This window comes from Dasypus novemcinctus, chromosome 5, assembly GCF_030445035.2.
Source record: "Dasypus novemcinctus isolate mDasNov1 chromosome 5, mDasNov1.1.hap2, whole genome shotgun sequence".
NCBI lineage: Eukaryota > Metazoa > Chordata > Mammalia > Cingulata > Dasypodidae > Dasypus > Dasypus novemcinctus.
The window spans coordinates 82,014,705-82,041,828 of record NC_080677.1 but is presented as its reverse complement, the minus strand read 5'-3'; the positions used below and the strand labels follow the sequence as shown (position 1 = coordinate 82,041,828).

Genomic DNA, 27,124 nt, shown 5'->3' with positions numbered 1-27,124 from the left:
CCACCAGTTTATTTGCATTCTGCTCCAGCTGGTTCTTGAGTCACTTTCCTGGAGGCAGCACTTCAAGACCAATTAGAGTAGCAGCCTAACAGGAGATGGCCAGAATGAGCACACTGTAGGAAAGAAGGTTTCTTGTTTTTGTTTTTTATTTTGATGATATGTTTCCTTATGAGTCTTGAAAGTTGGAAAATATTGTCCTTTAGCCCTTGCTACTGCAGCTAGTATCTGCTCAAAATGCATAGCATCCATGGCAGAATTGAGCTCCCATCTTTCTAAAACTGCGTTATTCAGAATTTTATTTGGCCTTCTTTCTTAAGACATGTTGCCCAATAAACCAAAATTTTTCCCGTGTGCCTTCCCTTAAGTAAATGAAACATATCAGTCATTATTACCAACGTAGGCTCAAAGGCTTCTATTTTCCATTTTGTAAATACTGCAAAGATATTTACATACACAGCATTTACTCAGTTTGAGTGTATTTATTTGTCAGCCCTGCAATGGCATTTGGTTGTTGCAGTCAGTATGGTAGAGAGAAGCAGAGTCCTTTGTTTACCTTTGTAAACAGGTTCAAAACATCCCACTACTCACTGAGGGAATGGCTGTGATCCTGTAGGTCAAGGGCATATGAAAGACAGGTAGAGGCACCATCTTAGTCATATTTGTGACTAGTAACTTCAGCAGAAATTGTCCAGCTTTCATATTGTGACCCATCTCTGTTTTGTTTTAATTGTTAATTTTGAGATTTGATTTGGCTTGGTTTCTTGCCACAATTCCAAATACGGGTGTTTTTACACCGCAGTTTTTAAAATCATCCCTGGCTGGAAGTATCTTTCTAGGGCCAATCAAAATACTTAAATAGCCTTACCCTTATGTTCATGACAGACATTAACTAGGGACAAATAGTTTTCGACTGCCTCATTATTGAAAGTTCTTTCAGTTTGTACACAGAATTAAACAAAGCCATTGAGCTCACTGGAATCAGGAATGCACAAATACTCAATGGGTTTGAAAAGTATACTTGAAATAAAAGTGCTACTATTCTGGCATAAATACCAGAAAGAGAAAGCTCAAGGAGGGACCAGTAGAATAGGTTTGGAGAATGCTGGTTATTTGGAATAAACTCCAGTTACAAAGACAAATAATGAAACGTTTATAAGATTTAAGAATCTTAACTTCTTGTTACACAGGTAAAAGAGAAAGTAATTGCAGGTGCCATCCAGAGGGCTTATGGCAAGGGAAGTACTCCACATACAGCCCTCCCTTAGGAATCCAGGTCAGAGGCATGAGGTGGTTTCCTGCAGGTAATTAATTCCCTACTGTGACCACATGGCCTCTGTGTCTACACTAATCACACCGCAGCCCTGAAAGCACTAACCCTGTCCAAGACCACTGGGGTCTTGCTGACTCAGAATCTCTTTGAGGACTTGTCCACACAGCCCTCTGAAATAAACTTTCCCTTCACCCGTCCTCCTCTTTTCTTCCCTGAGGGAAAGGATGGCTGTTGAAGTTGGCAATAAATCATTTAATCAGTGGTGCTCCCAGCAGTGTCTATTTATAGATCATCTGGTTCTTTTTAAGTATATATTTATATCTATTTCTCCCTCTGCTTGATAATATAAATTTAGAAATGAAAGCAAAATAATCAAGATTCTAATTCCTGTTCTAGTTCCTGTTGCCTTTTCTTCTTCTGAATAATATCAGGGTAAGAGGACTCTAGGAGAATCCAAAGATGCCCTGTGGCTAACCAACTGTCTGAAGTGGGCATGGAGCAGCTATATAATTAGTTCACCCTGCCTGAAGCTGACCACTCCTTCTCTGCAAATAAGAGGGCTGGAGAGAGGCAGTGGCTCATGCCATTTTTTTATCCATAGCTAATTTGCAGGGTCACCTCCTCCAAAAAAAAGATTCCTGCCCTTTAGAAGCATTGGCCTAATGGAATTCTGACAGAAGAAAATGATTTTCAATACCCTGTTGATCCTTTTAGGCTGAAAAAATTATTTTAAACATTTAACAATTTAAAATTATCCTGTAATGGAGAATACCCAGCATCGTCATAGATTTCTCAGCCACGTGAGACCGTAGTCTCACATGTAGTAGTTTTTCCCTTAGCAGTTATTTGTTTTAACATTTAGTCCGGCTCAAGAACTAAGACATAGTTGTTTGGTTTAATCTTTGAAGACAGTTGACTTCCGCTAGGAAAATTGAAAAAACAACTGCCTCAAACATTTCATGAAAAATACTTCACAAAATTTTAGTGTGTAAAAAAAATCACATATATACAGTTAGGTATATGATGGATATTACCAAATCAAAGATACACTATGTTCAAGTTTTTACCTTGTGCTCAGTGTAAAGCAAATAATACATTTTGAAAGAAACCAGCAACTCCCAGCCAGTGAATATACTAAGCAAGTCCCAAAAAAACAGCCCTTCACAGTCTTGTGAGTCCTCCAGCTTGCACCTGTTCCCATTTTGCACTGTTGGCTGAAATCTTTACTTTTCTTCCTTAGATTTTTCTCTTTTTATTTATTTATTTTCATGTACTTTAGAGTTTTCTAGCCACGTTAGTTTCCCTCTGGGAAATAAGATATATACTCAGTCTTCTATCTGTTGAGGGAAATTAACCTAGCCACTGCTCATCCTTCAAGCCCATCTTGAGGAAACTGCCTTTCAGTTCTCCCTTAATCCATTTGATATAACACATCATTTTGTTTTGTAGTAATTACACAGATTGTATATACTGTTGGAGAAAATACGGCTCTTACTGGGACACGGAGACTGATTGACCATAAACAAAGAATTTATTTATTGAGAAGCTCTCCCAACAGAGGGGGTCTGAAGAGAGACTTCAGCCTACTCCTGGAAGGGGGGAACTTGAATTTATACAGAACTTTCCTAGGTGGGAAAGGATAGTTAGTGGGAGGGGGGTGGAGGGTTTGAGTGAGGTAGTGGGACGGGTTGAGGGAGTCTATGGCTTCTTGGAATGCTGCAGGAGCAAATGTTTCTTTTGATCTGTAACGTTTTAAAGGGTTTGTAAACAGTGAAGTTTTCTGTCTCCACCTCCCTCTGACATGCAGGTAGAGGTAGTAAAGATCTCTATCTCCCTCTGATATGCAGATGGTGAAGATCTCTGTCTTCCTTTACTCCTGTCTCTATGGGGTTCCTTTGTTTAACCTGTGGAAAAGTGCCACACGGGGTAGGGGGTTTACCTTTTTCCCTGTACATATTAGGAGAAACCGAGGTACAGCTTGTTAATTATTGCAAATCTCTAACATATACACATACCTTTCTTTTGCTTTTGTTGAATAATAATCATGTTGTTTAAATGAATAAATAAAAATAAATATCCCCTTCTTGATAAAATTTGAGACTTCCTTGAAGGTAAGACAGTCTAATTCTTCTGCTTATCCCCATGTCTAACTCATGGCTGGCAGTAAACAGAGCGTCAGAAATATTTGTTATGTGAGTGATTGTCTCCATAGTCTTTCAATGGCAAGGAGATTTTGAATAGTTTTTTTTTGTTTTGTTTTGTTTTGTTTTCAGAAACATGGGCAGCAGGACAGAAACCTCATGTCCCTTCCTGTGTTTTTCTTGAAGAAAGATACCGCACCACTGGAGATATTTTCTTAACTGTTCTTCATCCGCATCCTATTTATAGCAAGAGTAGAAAAAGTTTTTATCTTAGGGCCATGCATGCAAAAGCTTCGCAAATGAACTTTGTAGATAAAGAACAGGTAGCCTAAAATCCCAATTAATGACAAGTAGAATTTCTAGTTAAAGAAGGAAAATAAAGAGAAATAAAACAAATATTTGCTAAAATTCTTGAGTCAGAGAGCAAACTAATTTATTAATAACTTAAAGGGGGAATTATTAAAAATACTGATAATTGCTAACATTTAGCAAACACAGTGCTTTATGGAATTATTTAATCTGCAAAATTCTTGAAGCATGAATTATTACCTCCATTTTGCAAATGAGGAACCAGGGCTTAGAGGTTAAGTAACAACTCTAGGGTCACACACTAGTAATTGCAGATTTGTAATTCTGATGCAGAGTGCTACTTCCAGAGTCAGTGCTTTTAATCACTTGGATCACACTGTCTGATAAAAACTGAAATTATCTACCTTTATCATAAAAAGACTTGTGATGCTTAAAGTATAGACACACGGCCAGTCTTGGAAATCTTCCCTTTTCTGATATTTCCTGGGGAAATATCTAAATTTCCTTTTCATAACATATCAAAATATTGTTTTCTATTTTCATGAACTATTAGTCTCATCTTGTGCCCCTTTAGTAAATTAATAAAGAAGTTATCTATATTCTTGCCTTCTCATAAATTTGACTAGCCTTTGAAACTTGCCTCACAACCTGGATAAAACAAAGTTTACTGCAAGCTAAAACTTTCATGATCCAGGTGTGTCCTGAATTCCAAAATAAAAACCTATGGAGTGTCTTTTAACATTTCAGATGGAATTGGCTGTGGGTCCATTTTGCAGACGAGTATCTGATTTGGGAAAGTCCTATCGAATGCTGAGATCATTCAGGTAAGACATAATTCTATTACCTCTGTTAATATATTTATATCCAGTTAGAATGTGAATCCTTTTCTCCTATTTAGATTGAACTAGATGAAACTGCCAATATTCAGCAATGAAAACTATATACTTCATCTTAAAAGTTATTATTCACCTCTGAAACCCATATAGAATTAGTATGTTTGGGTTTTTGTGTTGTTGTTGTTTTTTTCAGTTATACTTCATAAAATTCTTCTGGTAAGTTTTATTATGTTTTGTTTTGTTTTGTTTTTAAGATTTATTTTTTATTTCTTTCTCTCCCCTTCCCCCCCCCACCTTGCCTGCTCTCTGTGTCCATTAGCTGTGTGTTCTTCTGTGTCCGCTTGCATTCTTGTCAGAGGCACCAGGAATCTGCATCTCTTTTTGTATCATCATCTTGCTGCGTCAGCTCTCTGTGTGTGGCTTCACTCCTGGGCAGGCTGTACTTTTTTTTGCACAGGGTGGCTCTCCTTATGGGCCACATTCCTTGTGCGTGGGGCTCCCCTACGTGGGGGGCACCCCTGCATAGTAGGGCACTTCTTGCGCGCATAAGAGCTGCCCATGGGCGAGCTCACCACACACGTCAGAAGGCCCAGGGCTTGAACACTGGACCTCCCATGTAGTAGGCGGACGCTCTATCAGTTGAGCCAATCCACTTCCCAGTTATGTTCTTACTAGGGGAATTTTCCCCCTACCAGTCTTCTTTTAAAAAAATTTTTTCTAACTTTTTATTTTGAAATGCTTTCAAACTTACAGGAGAGTTATGAAAGTAATATTAAGCCCATAACGAGAACACCGCAATATACCCATAAACTCCAGATACTCAGATCTACCAATTTTAATACATACCACATATGCCATATTGTTTTATCCATCCATTAATCTATCAATCCATCTCTCTGTCTAACCATATATCTATCAGTCCATTGTCTAAACACTTGAAGGTAGATTGTGTATGTCATTTTCTTTGAACGCTTAATGCTGCCATATACATTTCTTAATAAAAAGGATATTCACTTATGTACCCACCTTCAATGTAGTTACCAAGTTCAAGAAATTTTTGCTGTGGAGCTTACAATCTATATTCCAATTTTTTTCTTGTGTCTCAATATCTTATTGAGCCTTTTCTCTTCCATCCATTGTTTAATCTATCCAAGATCATGTATTACCTTTATTTCTCACTGTCTCTATTGTTGCGCTCTTTTTTTTTTTAATTGGGTGAACATATATACACATAAACTTTTCCATTTCAGCCACTCCCAAGCTTACCATTCAGTTGGATTAATCACATTCTTTTTGTTGTGGTACCCTCACCACCTTCCATTACTAAAACTTTCCTATCTCCCCAAACAGAAACCCTATACACATTTTGCATTAATTCACCATTCCCCTTGCTTCCTCACCCCTGGCAACCTGTAATCTAATTTCTGTCCCTATGAGCTTGCATACTCTGATATTTCTTTGTAGTTGCCATGGGGCTTAAATTTAACATCCTAAATCTGAAACAATCTTGTTTTCTTTGAGACCAACTTAACCTTCATTGGTATACACCCAAACTTAAGTTCCTACACCACTTCATCCTCCCATCTTTATGTAGTTCTTGTCACTATTTACATGTTTATACATCATGAGTCCAGAACCACCGATTTTTCATTGCATTTTATGCATTTGCCTTTAAATCCTGTATGAAATAAAAAGTGGAGTTACAAACCAAAACTGCAATAGTCCTAACTTTAATATTCACCCCTTTTGTTTTATCCTCACTGGAGATCTTCAATCTAGTGTCAATTGTCCTTTAAGATACAGAACTCATTTTATTATCTCTTGTAAGGCCTGTGGAGGCAAACTCACTCAATTTTTGCTTATCTGGGAAGCTTTAATCTCTCCCTCATTTTTTTTTTTTTTTAAGATTTTTTTATTTTATTTTATTTCTCTCCCCTTCCCCCCACCCCGGTTGTCTGTTCTCTGTGTCTGTTTGCTGCATGGTCTTCTTTGTCCGCTTCTGTTGTTGTCAGCGGCACGAGAATCTGTGTTTCGTCATCTTGTTGTGTCAGCCCTCCATATGTGCAGCACCATTACTGGGCAGGCTGCACTTCCTTTTGCGCTAGGCAGCTCTCCTTACAGGGTGCACTCCTTGCGCATGGGAATCCCCTACACGGGGGACACCCCTGCGTGGCACGGCACTCCTTGCATGCATCAGCACTACACATGGGCCAGCTCCACACGGGTCAAGGAGGACTGGTGTTTGAACCGTGGACCTTCCATGTGGTAGACAGATGCCCTAACCACTGGACCAAGTCTGCTTCCCTCACCCTCATTTTTAAAAGACGGTTTTGTCAGATATAGAATTCTTGATTGGCATTTTTTTGCTTTCAGTAGTTTAAATGTCATCCCTCTGCCTTCTTGACTTTGTGGTTTCTGACGAGAAATTAGCACTTAATCTTATTGAGGTTCCCTTGTATGCAACATGTTGTTTCTCTCTTGTGGCTTTCAGAATACTTCCTATATCTTTGGCATTCAACAGTTTGATTATAATATGTTGAGGCCTGAGTGTTGTGGGGTTTATCCTGTTTGGAGTTCATTGAGCATCTTGGATGTGTATGTTCATGTTTTTTGTTAAATTTGGGAAGTTTCCAGCTGTTATTTCTTTGAATATTCTGTCTGCCCCTTTCGCTCTTTCTTATCCTTCTGAGACTCCCACAATGTGAAATTGGGACACTTGATGGTGTCCAACAGGTTCCTCAGGCTCTCTTGACTTTTCTTCATTCTTTCTTCCTTCTGCTCCTTAGACTGAATGATTTGAATTATCTTGAAGTTCACCAATTCTTCTGCCATTTCCAATCTGCCCTTGAGCCCATCTGGGGAATTTTTTATTTCTGTTACTGTGATTTTCACCTGTTTAATTCCTTTTCATAATTTCCAGCTCTCTGTTGATATTCTCATTGTTTTCATCTATCATTTTCCTGATTTCTTTTAGTTCTTGTCCAGGTTTTCCTTAGGTCTTTAGGTATATTTAGGACCATTTTTTAAGTCTTTGATATCTCCTAGGTCTGGTCCTCCTCATTTATGGCTTCTGAGACTTTAATTTTCACCTTTGCTTGAGCCATCACTTCTCATTTCTTTGTATATTTTGTACCCTTTTATTGAAACCTGGACATTTTGATATTTTAATGTTATCACTGGCATTTTAGAGTCTGAGACATCTGTGTCTTAAACTTGTATCCAGCTGGTATTACAACAGATCTTTCCTTCAATGCTAGGAGCTAACAAAATGAAGGAAAAAAGAGAACACCTTCCCTGTATTTGCAGATTGACTTATGTGAGTGCTATCCTTTAGGGCTTATCCATATAAATTCAGAGAATAGCTACAGATCAAAGTGTACCACCCTGATCTTTTCTGTGCATTCTTCTTGTCTTGGGCATGTACATGTGGTCCTGGGAATTCATTCATTTATGTGGATATGAATATCCCCTCTTCTCTAGGAAAGTTTCCTTACAGTCCAGGCACTGCGCTATATATCCTACAGCCAGCAGTCCCTGCCCCAGGCAGCCACTTGACTGTTCTCCCACAATGTTCTGTAGGAAAATTCACTGAGCTGTCCTCTCTACACACAGGGCAAGTTCTGAGACAGCCAGTCCCTCAGACAGATTGGGCCAGACATACATGTTCCCATTATGTATATGACGGTTCCTCTGGTCCCCCCAGAACTGGGAGCAGGGACCCATCCTAGGAACATGGACTGGCTCCATACCTAGCTGGTGAAGGGTAGCAGAGGGGCCAGCTAGGATACTACAAGATCTTACTGGTTTTAAGCAGCCTTTTTCTTGACTTGGTGCTCACTCCATTATTGCAGTCCTTAAACTGTTTTCTAGAGCTTTGAGAAAGATGTTTTTGCCAATTCTTGCTGGTTGCTCATATCTTCTGTGGAGATGGACTCCTGAAGCATCTCACTTTGCCATCTTGGTAGGGCAGATCTTACTGGTTTTATAATGTACTGAGTAGTAATGCCAGGAAGTTCATAATTATATAGACATCCTTTCCTGAAGTTTTCATTCATTCATCGTATTCAATCCAGTCCACTTTCAAAACTCATAAGTTACATTCCAAGATATGGATATAACAAAAATATAGAAATTGTGAAATAAAAGAATTGAGTTTGGTGATTAAAGGCAAGGAATGACTGTAAATGTAGTACATAACTTAAACTGAGGATAGCTCATGTGGTTCAGCTCAAAATTTAGTGTTGAGCTTCCTAGAAACAAGGTCGTAATGAGAAAGAATGAGTTAATTCATACTCACAATCTAAGACTATACCAATTTAAGAGAGAAAATACTCTTTTCAGTGCTAAACACTTACATAGGATTTTATCAATTCAGATTTTAAGGAACATTAAATAGCCTAATGAATAGGAGCTTCTATCACTGTTTTTTATGTAATCCATAATTTCCCAGATTTCCTCACATCACGGTCCACATAGAAAATGTATATATTCAGAAAGGTGACCAACCCTGAGGGCTGAGGTGACTATATCTTAGCATACTTCTAGCCAGTTTATGACAATAACATACCAGAAGGGAAGCCTTGATATAAAGTATCCCTAAGATCCAAGAGCATATTATGGTCTTTCAATATTTCTATGAAGATAAAGTAATAGAGTCCAGGCATCAGCTTTCTTAAAAGTGTATCAATACTGGAATCTAATCAATAAGTAATCAAAAGGATATAATCAATATAGCCTTTGAATGGTTGACCTCTTATCCAAGCTTTTGGTAGTAGAAAATTCAGATATAATGTCACTTGAAATATAAGAATCCAGTACTGTTGGTTGAGAGGGGAGTCTTATGCTTTACATTGCCTTTTGCAAGTGGACAAATAAAAGATGCTTTTATTTTTATTGCTTACATATCAGCCTGCTTTATATATTTTCCCTAATGAAGAACTACTGCCCAATCTGTACCAGAGGTGGGTTTCAGAAAAACTTGAGGTGGGATCACAAGTGTTTTCAGATACCTTCTTTGGATATCTGAAATCAGCTTGAATCTTTTAAACAGTTTCTAAGTAATTTGCCTTAGAGTCTTGCGCTATCAAACATGGAAGAGATGAAACGTTTTGAGATCCTGAGGTTGCCAATCTACCAGTCCTATGTCTGTACCTTAAAAATAACTGTATTAAACTCCTGTAACATCCTTTACTTTGAGTAAGATGACAAAACAGCTCCAGCTGGGTGATAAAATGGGGCCATGGTTAACTGAATCAGTTAATATACTGAATGATATTAACAACTAATTATTGCAAAAAGTATGAGAAAACCTGATTTGTGATTTGCTATATTACGATTAGGCTATTATGTCTCTTTTTTTAATATATATATATATTTTTAAAGATTTATTTATTTATTTTTCTCCTCTTCCACTCCTGTTGTCTGCTCTCTGTCCATTTGCTGTGTGTTCTTCTGTGTCCGCTCCCATTCTTGTCAGTGGCACCAGGAATCTGTGTCTCTCTTTGTTGCGTCATCTTGCTGTGTCCGCTCTCCATGTGTCCGCTCTCCATGGCACCACTCCTAGGCAGCCTACACTTTTTTGATACAGGGCAACTCTCCTTACGGGGCGCACTCCTTGCACATGGGGCTCCCCTATGCGGGGGACACCCCTGCGTGACACAGCACTCTTTGTGCACATCAGTGCTGTCCATGGGCCAGCTCACCACATGGGTTAGGAGGCCCTAGGTTTTTGGGTTTTTTTTTAAGATTTATTTTTTATTTATTTAATTCCCCTCCCCTCCCCTGGTTGTCTGTTTTCTGTGTCTTTTTGCTGCGTCTTGTTTCTTTGTCCGCTTCTGTTGTCGTCAGCGGCACAGGAAGTGTGGGCGGCGCCATTCCTCTGCAGGCTGCTCCCTCCTTCGCGCTGGGCGGCTCTCCTCATGGGTGCACTCCTTGCGCGTGGGGCTCCCCTACGCGGGGGACACCCTTGCGTGGCACGGCACTCCTTGCGCGCATCAGCACTGCGCATGGGCCAGCTCCACACGGGTCAAGGAGGCCCGGGGCTTGAACCGCGGGCCTCCCATGTGGTAGACGGATGCCCTAACCACTGGGCCAAAGTCCGTTTCCCATGGAGGCCCTAGGTTTGAACCCTAGACCTTCCATATGGTAGGCAACCGCTCTATCCATTAGGCCAAATCCACTTCCCAGGCTATTATTTCTAATAGTCTCAAGTCCCATGTTAAGTGATCTGCATCTGTATGTATTAAAATTAGTCCTTATGTTCCTGTTTGCTGAGGTAGGTTGGCCTTTATCCATGCACTCTTAAAATTGTATCACAGTATGAAAACACGTTTCAAGGGTAGGTTTCAGACTATACTAAATTCGGTTTAAGTCAATTGAGAGGAATTTTTTGTCAATTCTCCCAATTCTTATATCAGAAGAAGACTCTAAAGGAGAATTTAAAATTTGGGTATTGACACCTTGTAGTAGGTATTTATGGAATCAAAAATACATGATTCATCAACAGATTTTTTAAATCCTGCATTTTCATACCTAATTTCTATGAGGCAATGGTCAATCTAGATGGGTTTCAAACTTTTGACCATGACTCACAGTAGGAGATATTTCGTATTACAATCTGGCATACAGTTGCATGCAAAGGCATACAGTTGCATGCAAATACAAGGAAACACACACACATATACACACCCATATGTGTGTTTCATGAAACAGCAATTATCCTCATTTCATGTGATATTCTCTGACATTTTTCTTTGATTGCATTTGATATTTTTAACCCACTAAGTTGGTTTCATAACCCACTAATAGATCATATCCAGCGGTTTCTCATTTTTCTCTAATTCTTAAGTTTAAGTTATTCATGTGACAGAAGTTTTTTCTTTCTGCAACTGTTGTGTGAAGATTTATATCCTTTTCTCCTAGGATTCTTTTTTTTTTTAAAGATTTATTTTTTTATTTATTCCCCCCATTCCCCTGTTGTCTGCTTTCTGTGTCTGTTTGCTGTGTGATCTTCTGTGTCTGCTTGTATTCTCATTAGGTGGCTCTGGGAACCGACCCTGGGACCTTCCAGAGTGGGAGACAGGCTATTACTCTCTTGCACCACCTCAGCTCTTCTGTTTTGCTACATCATCGTATTTTTCTCCTCTGTCTCCTTTTTTTTTTTCAAAGATTTATTTTTTATTTATTTCTCTCCCCTTCCTCTCCCTCCCCCCATTGTCTGCTCTCTGTGTGCATTTGCTGTGTGTTCTGTGTCCATTTGCATTTTTATCAGCAGCACTGGGAATCTGTGTCTCTTTTTGTTGCATCTCCATGTGCAGCGCCATTCCTGGGCAGGCTGTGCTTTTATTCGTGCAGGGTGGCTCTCTTTACGGGGCACACTCCTTGCGTGTGGGGCTCACCATCCAGGTCAGAAGGCCCTGGGTTTGAACCCTGAACCTCCCATATGGTAGGCGGACACTCTTATCAGTTGAGCCAGATCCGCTTCCCTCCTCTGTGTCTCCTGTTGTGTCATCTTGCTACGCCAGCCATTCGCTTTGGCTGGCACTCCTGTGCTGGGTGGCTTTCCCCCCATGAGGCAGCATTCCCACGCAGGGCAACTATCCTGTGCTGGGCCACATTTCCACATGAGCCAGCACTGCACGTGGGCCAGCTCGCCACGTGGGTCAGCTTGCCCTCAGGCCCTGGACCTCCTATATTGTAGACAGGAGCCCAACTGGTTGAGCCACATCCGTTTCCCTCTCCTAGGATTCTTTTATCTCTACGCTTCCTGCTGCAGATGTCTGCTTGGCTTTCAAGGCACTAAGGCACATATATAATAAAAATAATTGTGTCTTGGCTATGGACCATTCTCCGTAATTAGAATTAAGTGAAAAATCCCAACAGATTTATATATGCCAGCATATTCCTACAGCTATAATGAACCTACAGAAACCTCTTGATTTTGATCCTAGCACTTTCTCTGTTGTTTGGGATTTAGACTATTTTTATAGTGTTCAGGCTTAAGTAGATCAAGAAACAAAATGAAAACATGGTATATTCTGGAGTTTTAATCCAGCCCTGCTCTACAAAAGTGTTTTAGGTCCCATCTTTTCAGAAAAGGAAAGATGTTATTACGTGCTACAGCCTCAGCCCTAAAAACCCCTAGCCCCAGCCAGCTTCTCTGTAGTTGTCAGGTCATTTGACTTGGGGAAGCTTATCTGTGCAGAGGGTCCTAATGAATCCCTTCCTAGTGAGGCATAAATCAGTACAGAATGCTCTTTATTCTAATAACCTTATTACAACCTCTCCATTTTGCCTACCTTCAAAGAATTGTTAGAGACCTAAGCTCTTCTCTGAAAGTAGTTCTGATCAGTTGCAGGAGACGGACCCACCCTTATTATAGGCACCACATTTGTTCCCATCTGCACTGTGAAAAGGAAGAGGCATCATCTGGTGGTCACATACTTATTAGACCTTGGCTCTCGCTCACGGGCCTCCTCACCAGGGGTTCAGAATCACAATAAACCAACTGAATGGAGGTCATTAGGGGATTGGTTAAATAAAACAGGTCACATTCATAGGATCAAATATATGCAGTTAAGTATGTCATTAGCTAAGGCCTAATAATATGAAAAATAGTTCCTAGTGCTTCACTAAACGAAACAACAGTCTGCAAATCAGTATACATAATATGATCCTCACTGTTTTTAAAATAATAATGTGCTTTTTATGGAGAAGAAAAGCTAGAATGGACAAACATCAAAATATTACCTTTGGGTAGTAGGATTGTCACTAGTGATATTTCTTTTGTAGGGGTGTTGCTAGTGATTTTTCTTCCAGGAGTTTTCTATCTGTTTCTAACTTCTGCCTTGATCATGTGTTATTTTTGTAGTCAGAAATGTTAATATATGTTGTTTTTTAATCTCTCTCGGCTTTGTTTTTCCCATTTAAAAATAACAAAGGAGCTAAAAAGTAATACAAAATATGCTACAACGTTATCTAATAGGAGAGCAGTGGAGGGAAGACAAAAACAGGCAGCTGAGCCCCCAAAACATGACAGGTGGTAAGCCCCAGAGGGGTCCCCACCTGAATTTAGAGGCAGTGGCTGCAGGAGAGGACAGTGGGCTCAATGCAAAGGCCCTTTTGCAAGAGAGAGTGCCAGTGCCAATCAGAGAGCCTCCCGTGCAGACCCAGAGTGCTTCTCTCCTCCACCCCTGCCACACAGGCCCATGCACCTTAGCAGGTGCTCTATCCCCCACCCCCCAGCCATCCCCATCCCCTGCAGGGTACTATCTTCTTGACTGTGATACTAGTAGACTACTAAATTAAGCCAGAAAGCTTCTTGCGTACATTTACATTTTACTGCCTACATTAGGGCTTCTCTGGCAGCAGGATTCTTTTCTTCCCCAGGACAGAGTGCTGCCTCTGAAAGCTGCTGACATTAGTGATTTGCCCCTGGGTGATTTGTATTTCCACGTGTCAGAGACACACATGTCACAGCTGCTGAGACCACTTCACTGTTCACCTCTCAGTAGGATGGCATTATCCCCTAAGTGGTGCTTGCAAGGGCTGTTGCCTTTCACTGCATCTGGCCAGCGGCCGGAAAGCAATGCGTCTTTGTGAGGTAAAGGAGGGAAAAGGGACCTCATGCCTTTTACCTCAGGGACACAGATCCCTGCCTACCAACAGACACCACTACCTTCGCTTCTAAGCAGACATCATTGTCTCTGAATTATGTCCATATCCTGCTCTGCTGCAAGCTTCATTACCACCTAGGTTTAATGAAAGAGCAATGAAAGCTGTCAGGAGATGTGGGCTGTGTTATGATGGATCTGTTAGCATGAGAGGTGATGGAAGAAGGAAACAGTAATTCTAGAGCGTAGTGTTTATGTCAGTTCATTTTAATTATAGGAAAGGTGAGAGCTTTCCACATCTATAATTTGTATTGATTATCATCTACTGCTGGAGATTTCAACCCTCTATGCCTAAGTCTTTGTAGAACTAAAGAAGACTATCTCTGCATTTTCTGTTTTTAGCACTATTAGCACCAGAACCAAAGATATGTTCTATCCTTTTTTCCACTTGTGAATCTGGGACCATTAATCCATCCCCTGAAATAAGTATTTCACCAAGGTTTCTGGGTTATTAATTCCAACTTGTAGATTTCAGAATTGGAGCCAGAAGGCAGCCACTGTCTCTGGTTTATCTGGTTTGATTGTTACCTCTTTTGACAGTGCTAGGAGTACCCAGGTAAATGTAGCAGCATCACCCAGGTAAACGTGAAGGGTTGGATATTTAATTTTTTATTGCTTGTGCTATTTCTAACAACCATTATTTGATAATTTATTATGGGTTCAGACTGTGCTAAGTGTTTTACTGGTATTTTCCCAGTTAGGGTAGGGTGCCAGGGTTACACAGCTGAAAAGTGTGTGAATTGCAGAGCTGCATGTCAAAACCCAGGTTTACCCGATTTCAAAGTCTGCACTTGAAACCACAATGCTCCATGTCTTATTCTGGAAGTTTCCATTTTGTTTTTCCTCTGACCCTTGAACAGCAATTGAATGCCTGTATGTATCATCCAGGAAAATGTCAGAAAATTTTAAAGAGAATCTAAACTCACCACTTTGGTGGCAGTCTCCTGCTGCCAAATGACTTCATCTCACTATTTTCTGGCCTCCAAGACATGCACCCAGATGATCAATCAGATGTGCACTCTATTCCTGGAGAATCTCTCCCTGAAACCTCTGCCTCCTTTCTGACTGTTTGAGCCCAGACTCACCCCAAATCAGCAGTCTCTGCTTCATTTTCTCTGGGACCCACATGGCCCCTCCTGCCACACACTGGGCGCCCTGAAAGTCTCCATCAAGTCCTTTGCTACCTGCAGGCCTCCTACACCATAGCTCTTCCCATTTTAGAAGGCCCTCCTCAAGTCCTGTGCAGTGCGGATGTCCGTCTCTGCCCATCTTTTGATCTGAATTGTGTTTCCTTCCTCTAGCCCTCTTGTTTCTGACCTCAGATCTCAGTGCCCATACTCAGTGTCTTGCCACCTTCCCGGGCCCCTCACCAAAAGGTGATTAGGAATGGAGTTGGCAGCAGGTGGTTTGGAAGAGGGCGCTGCCTCCGTGCATCTCAACCCCCACTGATGTCAGATGGGGGTACAGAAGCAGCAGGACTTCCATCCTACTTGTGTAGTGATTGACCTTAAATGAGGACTGAAAGCTATGAGTCATTTCAATGTAAATGCCCCCTGCTTGAAATAGTGTTTTTTAATGTGACCTAATAATTGATTAATTAGCACTACCCTCTGGCTGTAAAGTTTAACCTTGAAAGTGCTGCTAGATTTAGAATGTAATTCTCTTAAGAATGATATTGTTGAATTTGAGGGTAGCTGCTCTTTATAACACCTTGATTTTGTTATAAGACTTTCTTTTTGTTTATGAGTTATATGGTGGTTTATTTTTTAGCTGTCAGAGTTTTGATTTCTACCTGGAATCAGGGAGAAGGGAGACCTCAAGCTGTGTTCCTTTTGCTTTTAAAACAAGCATCAGAAATAAAATGTCTGCATTTGATGTGCAGAGGTAATTATGGCAATGATGCATAAAACAGAATCAAATCCAGTGTTGCTTCTCATAGTTCTTTTGACAGTCCTGTTGGTGCCCAATATGGGAGTCCTTGTCTATCAGAAAATAGCTGCTGTGTCTTAGAGCTCCAACAGACGGGTGGTTTTAAAATGAGGTATTTCCCAGGCATGGCTTCTGCACCATCTCCGGCAGCACCTCGGTGTGTGTCAGGTTGCTGGAAGTGGCTTGTTACATACATCATGTCCAACTGGTCCCGTTTCCCTCCCTCTTCCTCCCACTCCTCCCTCTCCTCCTTCCCTTTCTTCCCTTCTTTTCTTCCTTGTATCATTTGCAGTTTACATCAAGAATATTTTCAAAGAAATAAAGAAAATTACAAATATTCAAACCATGAATCTAAATAGCTATAGGTATGTTTCAAATTGGCCTTTAAACTTCCCAGAGCTAAAGATAAAAGAGAAACAGAACAGCTATATAATTCTCATTATCAGAAGGAAGGAGCTATATCAGTTTCTAAGAGAAAGTTAAGCTTTTCTTAGCACTTAATTCTAAAATCCTTGTACATGGGATTTCATATAGGGAGCACTGAGAGAGATGGACCAAAATTCTTGATCACCTTCCTTTAGTAGAGGCAGTAAACAGTTCCCTATGACTGCTCCTTAGTACCAATCAGGATCGATCTCCTTGTGTCGAGAGCAGGGGTCACACTTGCCACCATATCTGTGGCATGGGTAAAAAATAGGCTTTACTGGGGAAGGGAAACCTCACAGGACCAGAGTCAACTGGAAGTGAACCAAATGCATGAGTCCTCCTGTCCATCCTGTCATCTCTCAGAGCAGCATTTCAGGGCCTGGGCATAGCAGGCCTGCAACAAGAGCCTGTACCCAGTGGAGGGACCCCTCTGCTGCTTTCTCTTCTCATAGCTCATGCATGTGAGCAGCTTTGTCAGTGGGGCAATAAGCAGACTGCTTGGCACCAAACAAGCTGGATTTGGAGTTCTAGTCGTTTATTGGAGTTGTCTTGGAACCTAGGGAACTTGGGGTCTGTGAGATGTTTCAGTTTCCCCTACCGGGAAAAATAGACTGCCAGTCTTCTGGATGGCTGAGCTTAAGAGCAGCCTCATCCCCATATTCCAAGGTGGAGTCAGCCTCCAGAGCCCTTTTAAGACAGCTCCATTCATTACACCACTGAAACTTAAAAGGTCACACCAGGTGAAGATAATTCTAAGAGAGACTTCGATAATATGGTACAGGTATGTAGGTGACTGGAGATCTTAGACCCAAAGAGAGAATTTAGAGTACCTAAAGAGTTAATAATTGCATGGCCCTCAAATAATGCCCCATTGTCATTCATTTTCTCAGATTTTTCTTTAGGAGTCAAGGGTTTGAAATTGTACTTTCTCCAGGAGTCTGGAGGGCTGATAATCTTTGTTTCTGACTGTGAATAAGTCTTGTCTGTTCTAAAACCAGGGCAGTTGCTCTGGGTGAAATTCCTAAATTCTTAATTCTGCATAGCAGAATTAAGAGTCCAGACTCTGGAGCCAGGCTGCCTGTGTTTGAAACCCCGCTTTTATAGCTTTTACTCTCTCTATGCCTCTAGTTACCCATTTGTAAAATTAGTACCTAATTCATAGACTTGTTTGAAAGAAAATTAAAAAACACTAAAACAAGGGGCTTTCACCCAGATGAAGATAATGTCATCTCCACACACAGAACTTACTGTGGGTCCTGCAGACAAAACCAAAATTTGCTTCAGCCACATTTTCATACCTTGTTTTCAGGACTAGTTGTCGAAAGCGTCTGCATCATGGAACACTGTGAGATGATGTGGGCCTTAAAAATTCTTAAGGCAGGTGTTACCACATTCTCACCGTGGCCATAGGAAGACCATCTTCGTTTTCCATTGGGATGCCTGGTTTGGTGCTTTGTGACTTTTTGGTAATAGATAGCATAAATGAACTGAAAATTTCCCCTAGTAACCACAGAATATAAATTATAGAATAAATTATTTGATAAAACAATTGAAATTTTAAAATTGCCTCCAAGAGGTAGAGTTTATAAATTAGTTAATATGAAGATATTCTTTCTAACAATATTCCAGATCCATTAAGAACCAGCTGTCTGTTGCGCGCACTCCTGACTCCTAAGCAGGCTTCTTTGTAGATTTGAGTAATTAAGATAGGTGAAGAAAGTCCCCAGGATTCTGTGCTGTTTTACATGGTTCCAAATTCTTTTTTGATCTGTCAAGAGATGTTGCTGCCATCTTAACTCTTGCAGTTCAGCCTGGACAGCTTGATCTTTTCTTGTCCATGTAAGCCCAAGGTCAAGGTGAGGTCAATAAAAGTTTCAAACAGTTTTAAATTTTTTCTTTCCAGCCTTTTGCACAAGATAGTATTTGATTGATAATGGAGTAGATTGGCCTGCATGTTCCTCCTGTAAAATTGTGGCTGGTAAAACCCAGGCATGTAGTGTATTAAGAAGGAGCTGGCATAAATCTATGATGAAATATTCAACTAAGTAAAAATTTTGAATTTAGAAGGATATATCATTGTCCTTTCGCAAAGTTATGGAAACATGTTTGTGTTTACCCATATTAGATGATAGCTCAAAAAAGGATTCTATTTAAAATGAAGGTTAAAAATGTTAAGATAAATTTCTTAGTGTATAACTACTTGAAAGCTTTACTTTGTGATGTCTTTGGTTTTAGCCTATTGGTCAAATGAACTCTAAGAGATTTTGCTGAGTCATCTTGAAGTAAAGTCAGACCCCAAAAAGCTGGGTAGGGGTCATGGAAGTATTAACTGAGGATAGATTAACCCAAGGAGTGTGGACCTGTGTGCGAGCAGGCATGTATGTCCCTGGGCTGAATGGCAGTGGGGGCGGGGGTGAGGCATCAAGTTAAGAAATGGGATGGTCCTTTGTTAGCCAGTCTGTGAGAAATGCTGTCACTCAAGGAAAATGATTCTTCCTCCAAATAACTGCTTTCAATATTTAACAACATGAAATAACTTCTGCTCTTTCTATTTCCAGACCGCTACTCTTCCAGACAAGTGAACATGTGGCCAAAAGTCCAGCACTGGGAGACATTATTCCGTTCAGTGTCATAATTCAGTTTTTGTTCACAAGAGCACCAGCTGAGTTGAAATCCCCTTTCCAGGTAATAAAGCAAAGTCAGAACCCTCTTGTGAGGTTTTCATTAACTTTGTGTATAATGAGCCCCACTGAATGTTCTTGGGCTTCCTTTGTCTTATTTAGTCATGAATTTCTATTTCTGGCAGTGAATGGAGATTAGAAAAAGAAAACTCCCATTGCCCAGCACCTTCTTTCTCAGCAGCAAAAGAAATTACCTAATGAATCCATAATTAGTCCCTTAAATAATAATGACACAAGTAAGTTATGTCCATAAAGGTTTTTTTGGGGTGGAGACCCCATTTCCTTTGCTGAATCACCATCAATCGGTAAATCCAGATGGCGCCATAGTGGTCAGAGAGGTGTACCACGGGCCTTGCCACCTCTGCATGCTGCCCTTTGGCAGGTGTTTGGGGGTAATTTCACCTTGGGAATCCTCGAGAGTGCTTTTCAAGCCATCATTTATTGCCATTTACTGCAGAATGCCTTTGCACTTATTTTCTGTTTGTGTTTCAATGTTGCAGAGAGCAGAGTGGTCCCATGCACGCTTTTCCCAGTGGCTGGATGACCATCCATCTGAAAAGGACAGGCTCCTTCTCATCAGGTAAAGCCTTGTGTTCCAATGGCACTGCCTGTGCTGGAAGCCCAGGGAAGGTGGGAAGGTACATGTGGTCACATCCTTGAGTGGCCAGGCCCCTTCGCTTCATAGGCACAAACAGTGCAGGAGCCTCTGCTTGCAACTCTTGATCACAACAACTTTTTCGTTCCATGTCCTTCCTTACCCAGTCTTTCCACCACCCTTGTGTTATCCCACACCTGATACAACCCTAACAGCTATGCAGATTTAGTTTTGAAAATCAGCCTCAGCTATGAAAAGCTTCCTTGCCTTAAGTCCACTTTCTTGTGTTGGTGCCATTGAATTGGTAGAGCAGAGCTGTGAGTGAACTTTTAAAAATATCCAAATGTGACACAGGTATTAGCATTAAAAAAGGGCAACTCAGCAGCCACTTAGAGCTTATGTGCCTTAAACACACAAACACACACTCTCACCAAGCATGCCCAGGGCAGGATGCTTTATTATATATGGCCTACTAAGGATCCCTTTTACATCAATACTCTTTGAAATTGCTCTCACCAGAATCACCAGGGACCTCTTAGCCACCAAATCCAAACATTTCAATTCTTAACCTTATTGCTGTGCAGCCTTAGGTAGAGTTGACCACTGTTCTCTTCTTGAAAACTCCTCATCGACTGACTAATTGGAAATATTTTTATTGAGTGCTCACTATGTGCCAGACCCTGTACTAGAAACTGAGAATACAAAGTAAACCTAGATGTGTCCTGCCCTCTTGGAGCTTCCATGATACCATGGTCATTTGTTTCTGTTCTCAGTCTTGTTTCCCGAATTGACTTCTCCAACCACTCTTTAAATGTTATCATTTCCCACAGTTTGCTCCTGGCTCTTTTCCCTTCTTATTTTGTCTGTACTTTGGTCCCAGGTGAGCTCCTACAGATCCATGACTCTAGTAACCTCTTCTGTACAAATGATTCCCAGGTCTGTGGCCCACTTTGATTGATTGTGTAGGTCTCAGGTCAGCAAACTTGCTATCATTTGTTGCGAGTGAAATGTCCCACAGAATCCTTAAACCCAAAATATTCAGAATAAATTATCTTTCCTCTGAAGCCTTATTCTCCTACACTCCCTGTCTTGGTTAGACTATCCCCATCACCTAAACAGCCAAAGTAGAAAACCTTGAAATTATCACCCAGCATCTCTGTTACCCTCATTTTTCAGTTCCAGTCAGATATTCCTCTTAACAATCTCTTGAAGCCATTCTCAGGTCTTCTGGGGGATCCTGATCCCTGCTGGTCTGGGAACCATAGCATCAAACAAGCCTTTGAACCTAAGTGCAAGTAATGAGTTGGGTTCCCCAAAGCCAGAATGGGACTAATGTAGGGAGGTGGTTCTCAACTCTTTTCGCACGTGAGACTCGTTTACTCAGGCTTTGAAAAAATCTGGTGCCCAGGCCACACCACAGACTAACTGCTTCAGAAATCCTAGGTGGGGACGTGGCATCAGGATTTCTTATAGCTTCTCAGGCAGTTCCACTGTGCACTGTGTATCCAAGGTGGAGTTGCACTGCCAGAGAGGACATGTTATAGTTGTCAGGTGAAAAACAACTAAAGAAGCTATAAAACATCATTAGGGAACAATGGCCCATCAGCTTCCAGGGGTGTCCTAAGGCTCTTGGGTTTGGTACCCAAAGTTTGGGTGAGGCACTGATCCCTCCACTGCCTGTGTGGGAAATAGTAGGTCAGCCCAAGCCTCCACACTTCTTCCTCACTTACCTGTTACACTTTTCTGAGCTATGAGCATCTGACCAAGGAATGAGAAAAGTTCTCAGGCAAGCCTCCCATCAGTTAATGCAACTGGCTAACACTGCCCTTAGAAAAGGCTTTGGATATGGATTCAGGAATCTATACCTGTGGCTATCTCAGGGATTTGCAATATCTGTGTGAATTTTTCCCGAGTCCCAAAGATTGACTCAGCTACAATATAATTGGTTATAGAAAAGGATTGTTACTTTAACAGGGTTCCTTTTGTCTTCTCAGTAAGTTGGAATGAGTTCACAGTGGTCATGCCATGGGCATATCACAAATATATGTTCTTTTGCTTCCCTTTTAAAATGTCTCCAGGTGAGTTCATGAGCAATGCTGTTGCTAAACCTGTATTTTAGCAACTGAAAATTATGCTTAGAAACATTTTCAGGCCTTTTAAATTAAGACCTTCCCATCATTCCACACATGGCTGATGTCAGAGCCTTACATGCCCTGAGCACAAAATTGAGCCCTCCTTGAGAGGTTCTAAAACTCTGGGGCCACAGTTTAGCCATGTGAGTATTGCCCTTTAAATGCCAGTACACTTGTTTTAGCTTTGGGAACAAAACTTGTTTATATTCTTTCTATTCCTCCTAGCATAATACTTGAGGCTGTCATAAACTAGAGCAAATTGAGGACAGCGTAACTACTGCTGCTGAATAAATGGCAAAGAATAAGCTCTCTTCTGCCCTGTTTTTGTTTTTTTTAAAGATTTTTATTTCTCTCCCCTCTCTCCCCCCCCATTGTCTGCTCTGTGTCCATTCACTGTGTGTTCTTCTGTGACTGCTTCTATCCTTATCTGTGACACTGAGAATCTGTGTTTCTTTTTCTTGCGTCATCGTGTTGTGTCAGCTCTCTGTGTGTGCGGTGCCATTCTTGGTTAGGCTGCACTTTCTTTCACACTGGGCGGCTCTCCTTACGGGTGTACTCCTTGTACGTGGGGCTCCCCTACGCAGGGACACCCCTGCATGGCAGGGCACTCCTTGGCGTGTATCACCACTGCACAAGGGCCAGCTGCACATGGATCAAGGAGGCCCAGGGTTTGAACCGCGGACCTCCCATGTGGTAGACGGGACCTCCCATGTGGTAGACGAACTCCCTAACCACTGGGCCAAGTCCACTTCCCTCCTGTTTCCTTTTTTTTTTTTTTTTTTTTTAAAGATTTATTTATTTATTTATTTATTTATTTAATTTCCCCCCCTCCCCTGGTTGTCTGTTCTTGGTGTCTATTTGCTGCGTCTTGTTTCTTTGTCCGCTTCTGTTGTCGTCAGCAGCACGGGAAGTGTGGGCGGCGCCATTCCTCGGCAGGCTGCTCCCTCCTTCGTGCTGGGCGGCACTCCTTATGGGTGCACTCCTTGCACGTGGGGCTCCCCTACGCGGGGGACACCCCTGTGTGGCACGCCACTCCTTGCGCGCATCAGCACTGCGCATGGGCCAGCTCCACATGGGTCAAGGAGGCCCAGGGCTTGAACCGCGGACCTCCCATGTGGTAGACAGACGCCCTAACCACTGGGCCAAAGTCCGTTTCCCGCCCTCCTGTTTCCTTTTGACACCAGATATCCTACTAGAACACGTATGTGTACTACTAGGCACTTTAAAAAAAAAAAAAAAAAAAAAAAAGAGTAATTACTGACTCACAGGCCAAGTGGGAAAGTGGGGAATAATTGTACTTTCAGCCCCTACCAGGCAGGTGCTCTGGATGTATGGGCCCTCAGGTATAGAGGTGACAAGGGGTAATACCTGAGGATCTTTAAGTTTTGACTGTTTTCAGTAAAGCTAAAGAGGTGGGTTTTTTTCAATTTTTTATATATCAAAGTTACAAGTTACTCTTTTAACACACGATAGTAACTACAATAATAAATCTGCTTAGTCTGTGGTTATAGTCCACCCTTACTTTTTTCATCACTCAATCTTGAAGGGAGTTTTTGATGTAAAGATTTCTCAAGCTCTGCAGAAGTGGCTGGATCGGTCCACAAACCCATTTATTTCCATTTTGCGATGGAGCAGCAACTCTTCTTGTGGCCCTTTTCTCCAATGCTTTTCCTTAGTCTTTTTGAGTAGAAGAATACCTTTATGATCTCAGAAATATTCACAGACTTTACTAGCTTAGTGGGTGGGGTACTTTTATTTATTAAATTATTCCCTACAGTTAAAAGTAATGAACAAACCCAACCAAAGATCACTGTCAGTGTTTCGGAGCAAAAGTATCAACTAAGAATTACATATTAGATGGAACTCAAGACTAGGTATATGAGAGCTAAGTAACACTATTAACATATCTTCATAGAAATGCTTTAATTTCAAAGTGAAATTTTAAAAGTATGATTACAACAAAAATCTGGTATGCCTGGGATTTAACTAGACCAACAATCAAATAGTTTTTTAACATTCTTTTTAGCTTCACCTAAACACGATCTCACACTTAAGCAGATCGTCTAGATCAGGGATTGGCAAATTTTTTCTGTAAAGGGCCAGATAGTAAGTATCTTATGCTTTGCATATGGTCTCTGTCTCAGCTATTCAACTTAACTATATGAATGAAAAGGTGCATCACTATCCAATAAAACTTTCTTTACAAATATAGGCATAGGGCTGGATTTGGCCTGTGTAGTTTGCTGGCCCCCGATCTAATTCATGAAAACACTGAAGTCATAAATAGCCCACTGGTAAAACATACCCTTGACTAAACAGACTGATTCCTCCCCTCATCGTATCATTTGCCAAGAATTAAGAGCCTATGAGAACTTTATTCTAGTTGTGGGTTGTTCATATCCCTTCAAATATCAGTAAAACACCCCTGCTGGTGTTACTCCACTTGCCAAAGGCCCCAACCCTCCAGCACACCTAAATATGCCTTTCTATGGTGCAGGGCTCCCCCTTTTGAGTTCTGTGAAGAGCAACAAGATGCAGTGCAGCTTCACACGCCCCTAATATGGGAGGAGAAAGGGAAACTGAACACGTAAAGGCCAGAGCCTCCGACTATATGATTACATCACTAAGTATAGTGCAGTCTGAAAGATGTTTATCGTTTTCCATATTCTCCATCTCAACACTACCAATAAAAGTTTGAAGACTGTAGGTCACTTGGCTTGTGGAACTGGCATGGCAGTCCAAGAAATGGACTTAGCTAATTCTTATATGTTAGTACTCTGTTTGATTTAACTTTTTGACATTGTTTTCCTTTTTATTTTCAGGGGAGCTCTGGAAGATTACGTTCAATCAGTAAGAAGTAGAGAAGGCAAAGAATTTGCACCAGTTTATCCTATAATGGTTCAGCTGCTTCAAAAAGCTATGTCTGCTCTTCAGTAACTGTGAAATATTTGTTAATCTCCATTTTGCACTAACCCATTCAAGATTGGCATTTAAACTAAATATGCTCTAAAAGACACTACTATCCACTATTTTAAGAACCTAATTGATTTTTCTCTATTTCCTATTAATCCTTCCCTATTACCTCTTTAGCACTTCTACCTTGAGTAGCATAAAGTATCAAAACAGATTCATCCTCACAACTTGCAAACTCCATAGGCCTCGTTTTTCCAGAAAGCCATCCAACTCTTTTTTCCCTATCTTTCAGATTTTCCTACAAGTCTAGATAAGAGTTTTTCTTTCATACCATGAGTATGCCCCCTGCCATACAAAGCTATCCTGATTGTTTAAGTTATGTAATAACTTAAAAAGCTATCCCAATTGCTTAAGTTATATAATAGGTACCCTGCTTCCCCTGACCTACTTTCTTAAATAAGCATATGGACAAGTGGTCCCCAAATTTGGCTATAAATTAAACTTTGAAAATCCTGCTGCCCAAGTGGCAACCTATATAATTAAACTAGAATATCTAGGGATGGGAACCAGGCCAGCATTATTCTTTTAAAAACCCCAGAGGATTTCATTGTGCAACAAAATTTGGGCACACTGGTTGGATATCAGAGCTGTCATATAGGGTTAATTGTTTTAATGTTCTTGTTTAAATATGTCATACTGTATCTTTAAATAAAACAAGGCTTTCTTTACACTGTGCATCATTTTATTAAAAGCAGACTTTGGGGTTGTTTAACCTTATAAAACAAAGATGTCAAGTTAAAAGTAAAAACATTTACTCAACAAAGATTTTTTAAATAAATATAATCTAGGTCCTTATTTTTGTATTGCCCTTGCCCTGTTAACATTTTTATTTTTAATTAATGTTTTTAAATCCCATCAGCAACCTCCTAATTTTAAAACTAAAAAGTCTTCTGAGTATTAGGAATTTGCCTTGTATTTTCCACCTTGGAACCTGTTATTCTGACAACCCATATACAAAGTTACATCAAAGATCATTCAGCAAGAGTCAAAGAAAACTTTTTTTTGTCATTTTATTTGAAATAATATACAAGAATATAGTGTGCAAAATTTAGGGGCAACATCATGAAGAAGTGTAATGAACTGAAATCAGTTTTACAGCTGTGATTCCTAACCAGAAACACCACTTGGTAAGTAACATATGAAAGGCCATGATTGTAGCTCAGAGCAAAAGCAGTTGTATTGCCAATGTATTTGCTCTAATTTTAGACAGCTGGAGGAAAAAGTAAAGTGCAAGTATTGCACTGCAGTAAGTGCAAAGTCTGCCCCCACCATAAAGATATGATGACAAAATAAGATATTTACGATATGTGGCTGAGGAGATATAGGACACGAAGTTTAAAAATACAATGGTGTTGACTGTTAATAGCACCATTACAGTGACTATGTCCCAATGCTATTAACTAACTTGGCCTTGGCCTGGCTAGCTCTCCACTGCAAATAATGGATGTGTGCTGCCACCTAGCGCACAAACTCAGCATGTTTATTAAGTGCAGCAGGTGGCTGTTACACGCTAAGACACAGACAACGTCCACCTGCCACATGTTCTGGCAGCCTCATGGCACTGGCCAGACTAGGAGCTCCCATGTTTGGCACAGATGCTGGACCAGGTGGTGGCTGCTCAAGGAAAGGCCAACTCCCAGCTTCTGCTTCATTCCATCATGTGTACATACAGATTAATAAGCAGTAAGGAGCCAATGTATAAACAGCAGTTACATATTTTTAAATTCCCCTTTTGTACAATTTAAAATAAAACATGTATACACTTCTCTTTCTACTGTACTTTAGCACCACAGGATATCAATTTTCAAGCCTATATTACCTGATAGACATATATGAAGTTTGGAAGAAAAATAAGGCAATTTGGTTTACAATGTTGATAGTATTAGCTTACTTAATGCTCTAATGGAGAAAGCAAATCCTCACTCATTAAATCATTTCAAGACTCAATGCTATCGGTATTTTATGGTCACACGAATTCAGGACAAATGGTGAGACCTTGATCTTCTTAAGTCTTTTCCATCAAGTCAATGTATATGCAAATATAGACTTAAGAACATAAGTATCCTGGTTTAATGTTGTTGTGAGCCCTGTGGAAATAAAATTATAGACTCAATGAATGTTTACCAATCAATACAAAGTAATTCTTTATATGAAAGCGAAG

General features: G+C 40.6%; 2 protein-coding genes across 4 annotated transcripts in view; one reads left to right on the top strand and one right to left on the bottom strand.

Moving 5' to 3' along the window:
* COG5 (component of oligomeric golgi complex 5) overlaps window positions 1-25,631 on the top strand; it is a 488,722-nt gene extending 463,091 nt beyond the window's left edge. Inside the window, exons 19-22 of the mRNA XM_058296542.1 lie at window positions 4,468-4,544; window positions 19,141-19,267; window positions 19,764-19,843; window positions 24,813-25,631. Coding sequence (XP_058152525.1) covers window positions 4,468-4,544; window positions 19,141-19,267; window positions 19,764-19,843; window positions 24,813-24,927 — 399 coding nt within the window. The 3' untranslated portion in view covers window positions 24,928-25,631. The remainder of the gene's footprint in view (window positions 1-4,467; window positions 4,545-19,140; window positions 19,268-19,763; window positions 19,844-24,812) is intronic.
* The window catches only part of HBP1 (HMG-box transcription factor 1), a 34,509-nt gene continuing 33,008 nt past the window's right edge, over window positions 25,624-27,124 (bottom strand). For all 3 annotated transcript variants that reach the window (XM_004462931.4, XM_058297157.2, XM_071215212.1), the window contains exon 11: window positions 25,624-27,050. In XM_004462931.4, coding sequence (XP_004462988.1) covers window positions 27,033-27,050 — 18 coding nt within the window. In that variant the 3' untranslated portion in view covers window positions 25,624-27,032. The remainder of the gene's footprint in view (window positions 27,051-27,124) is intronic.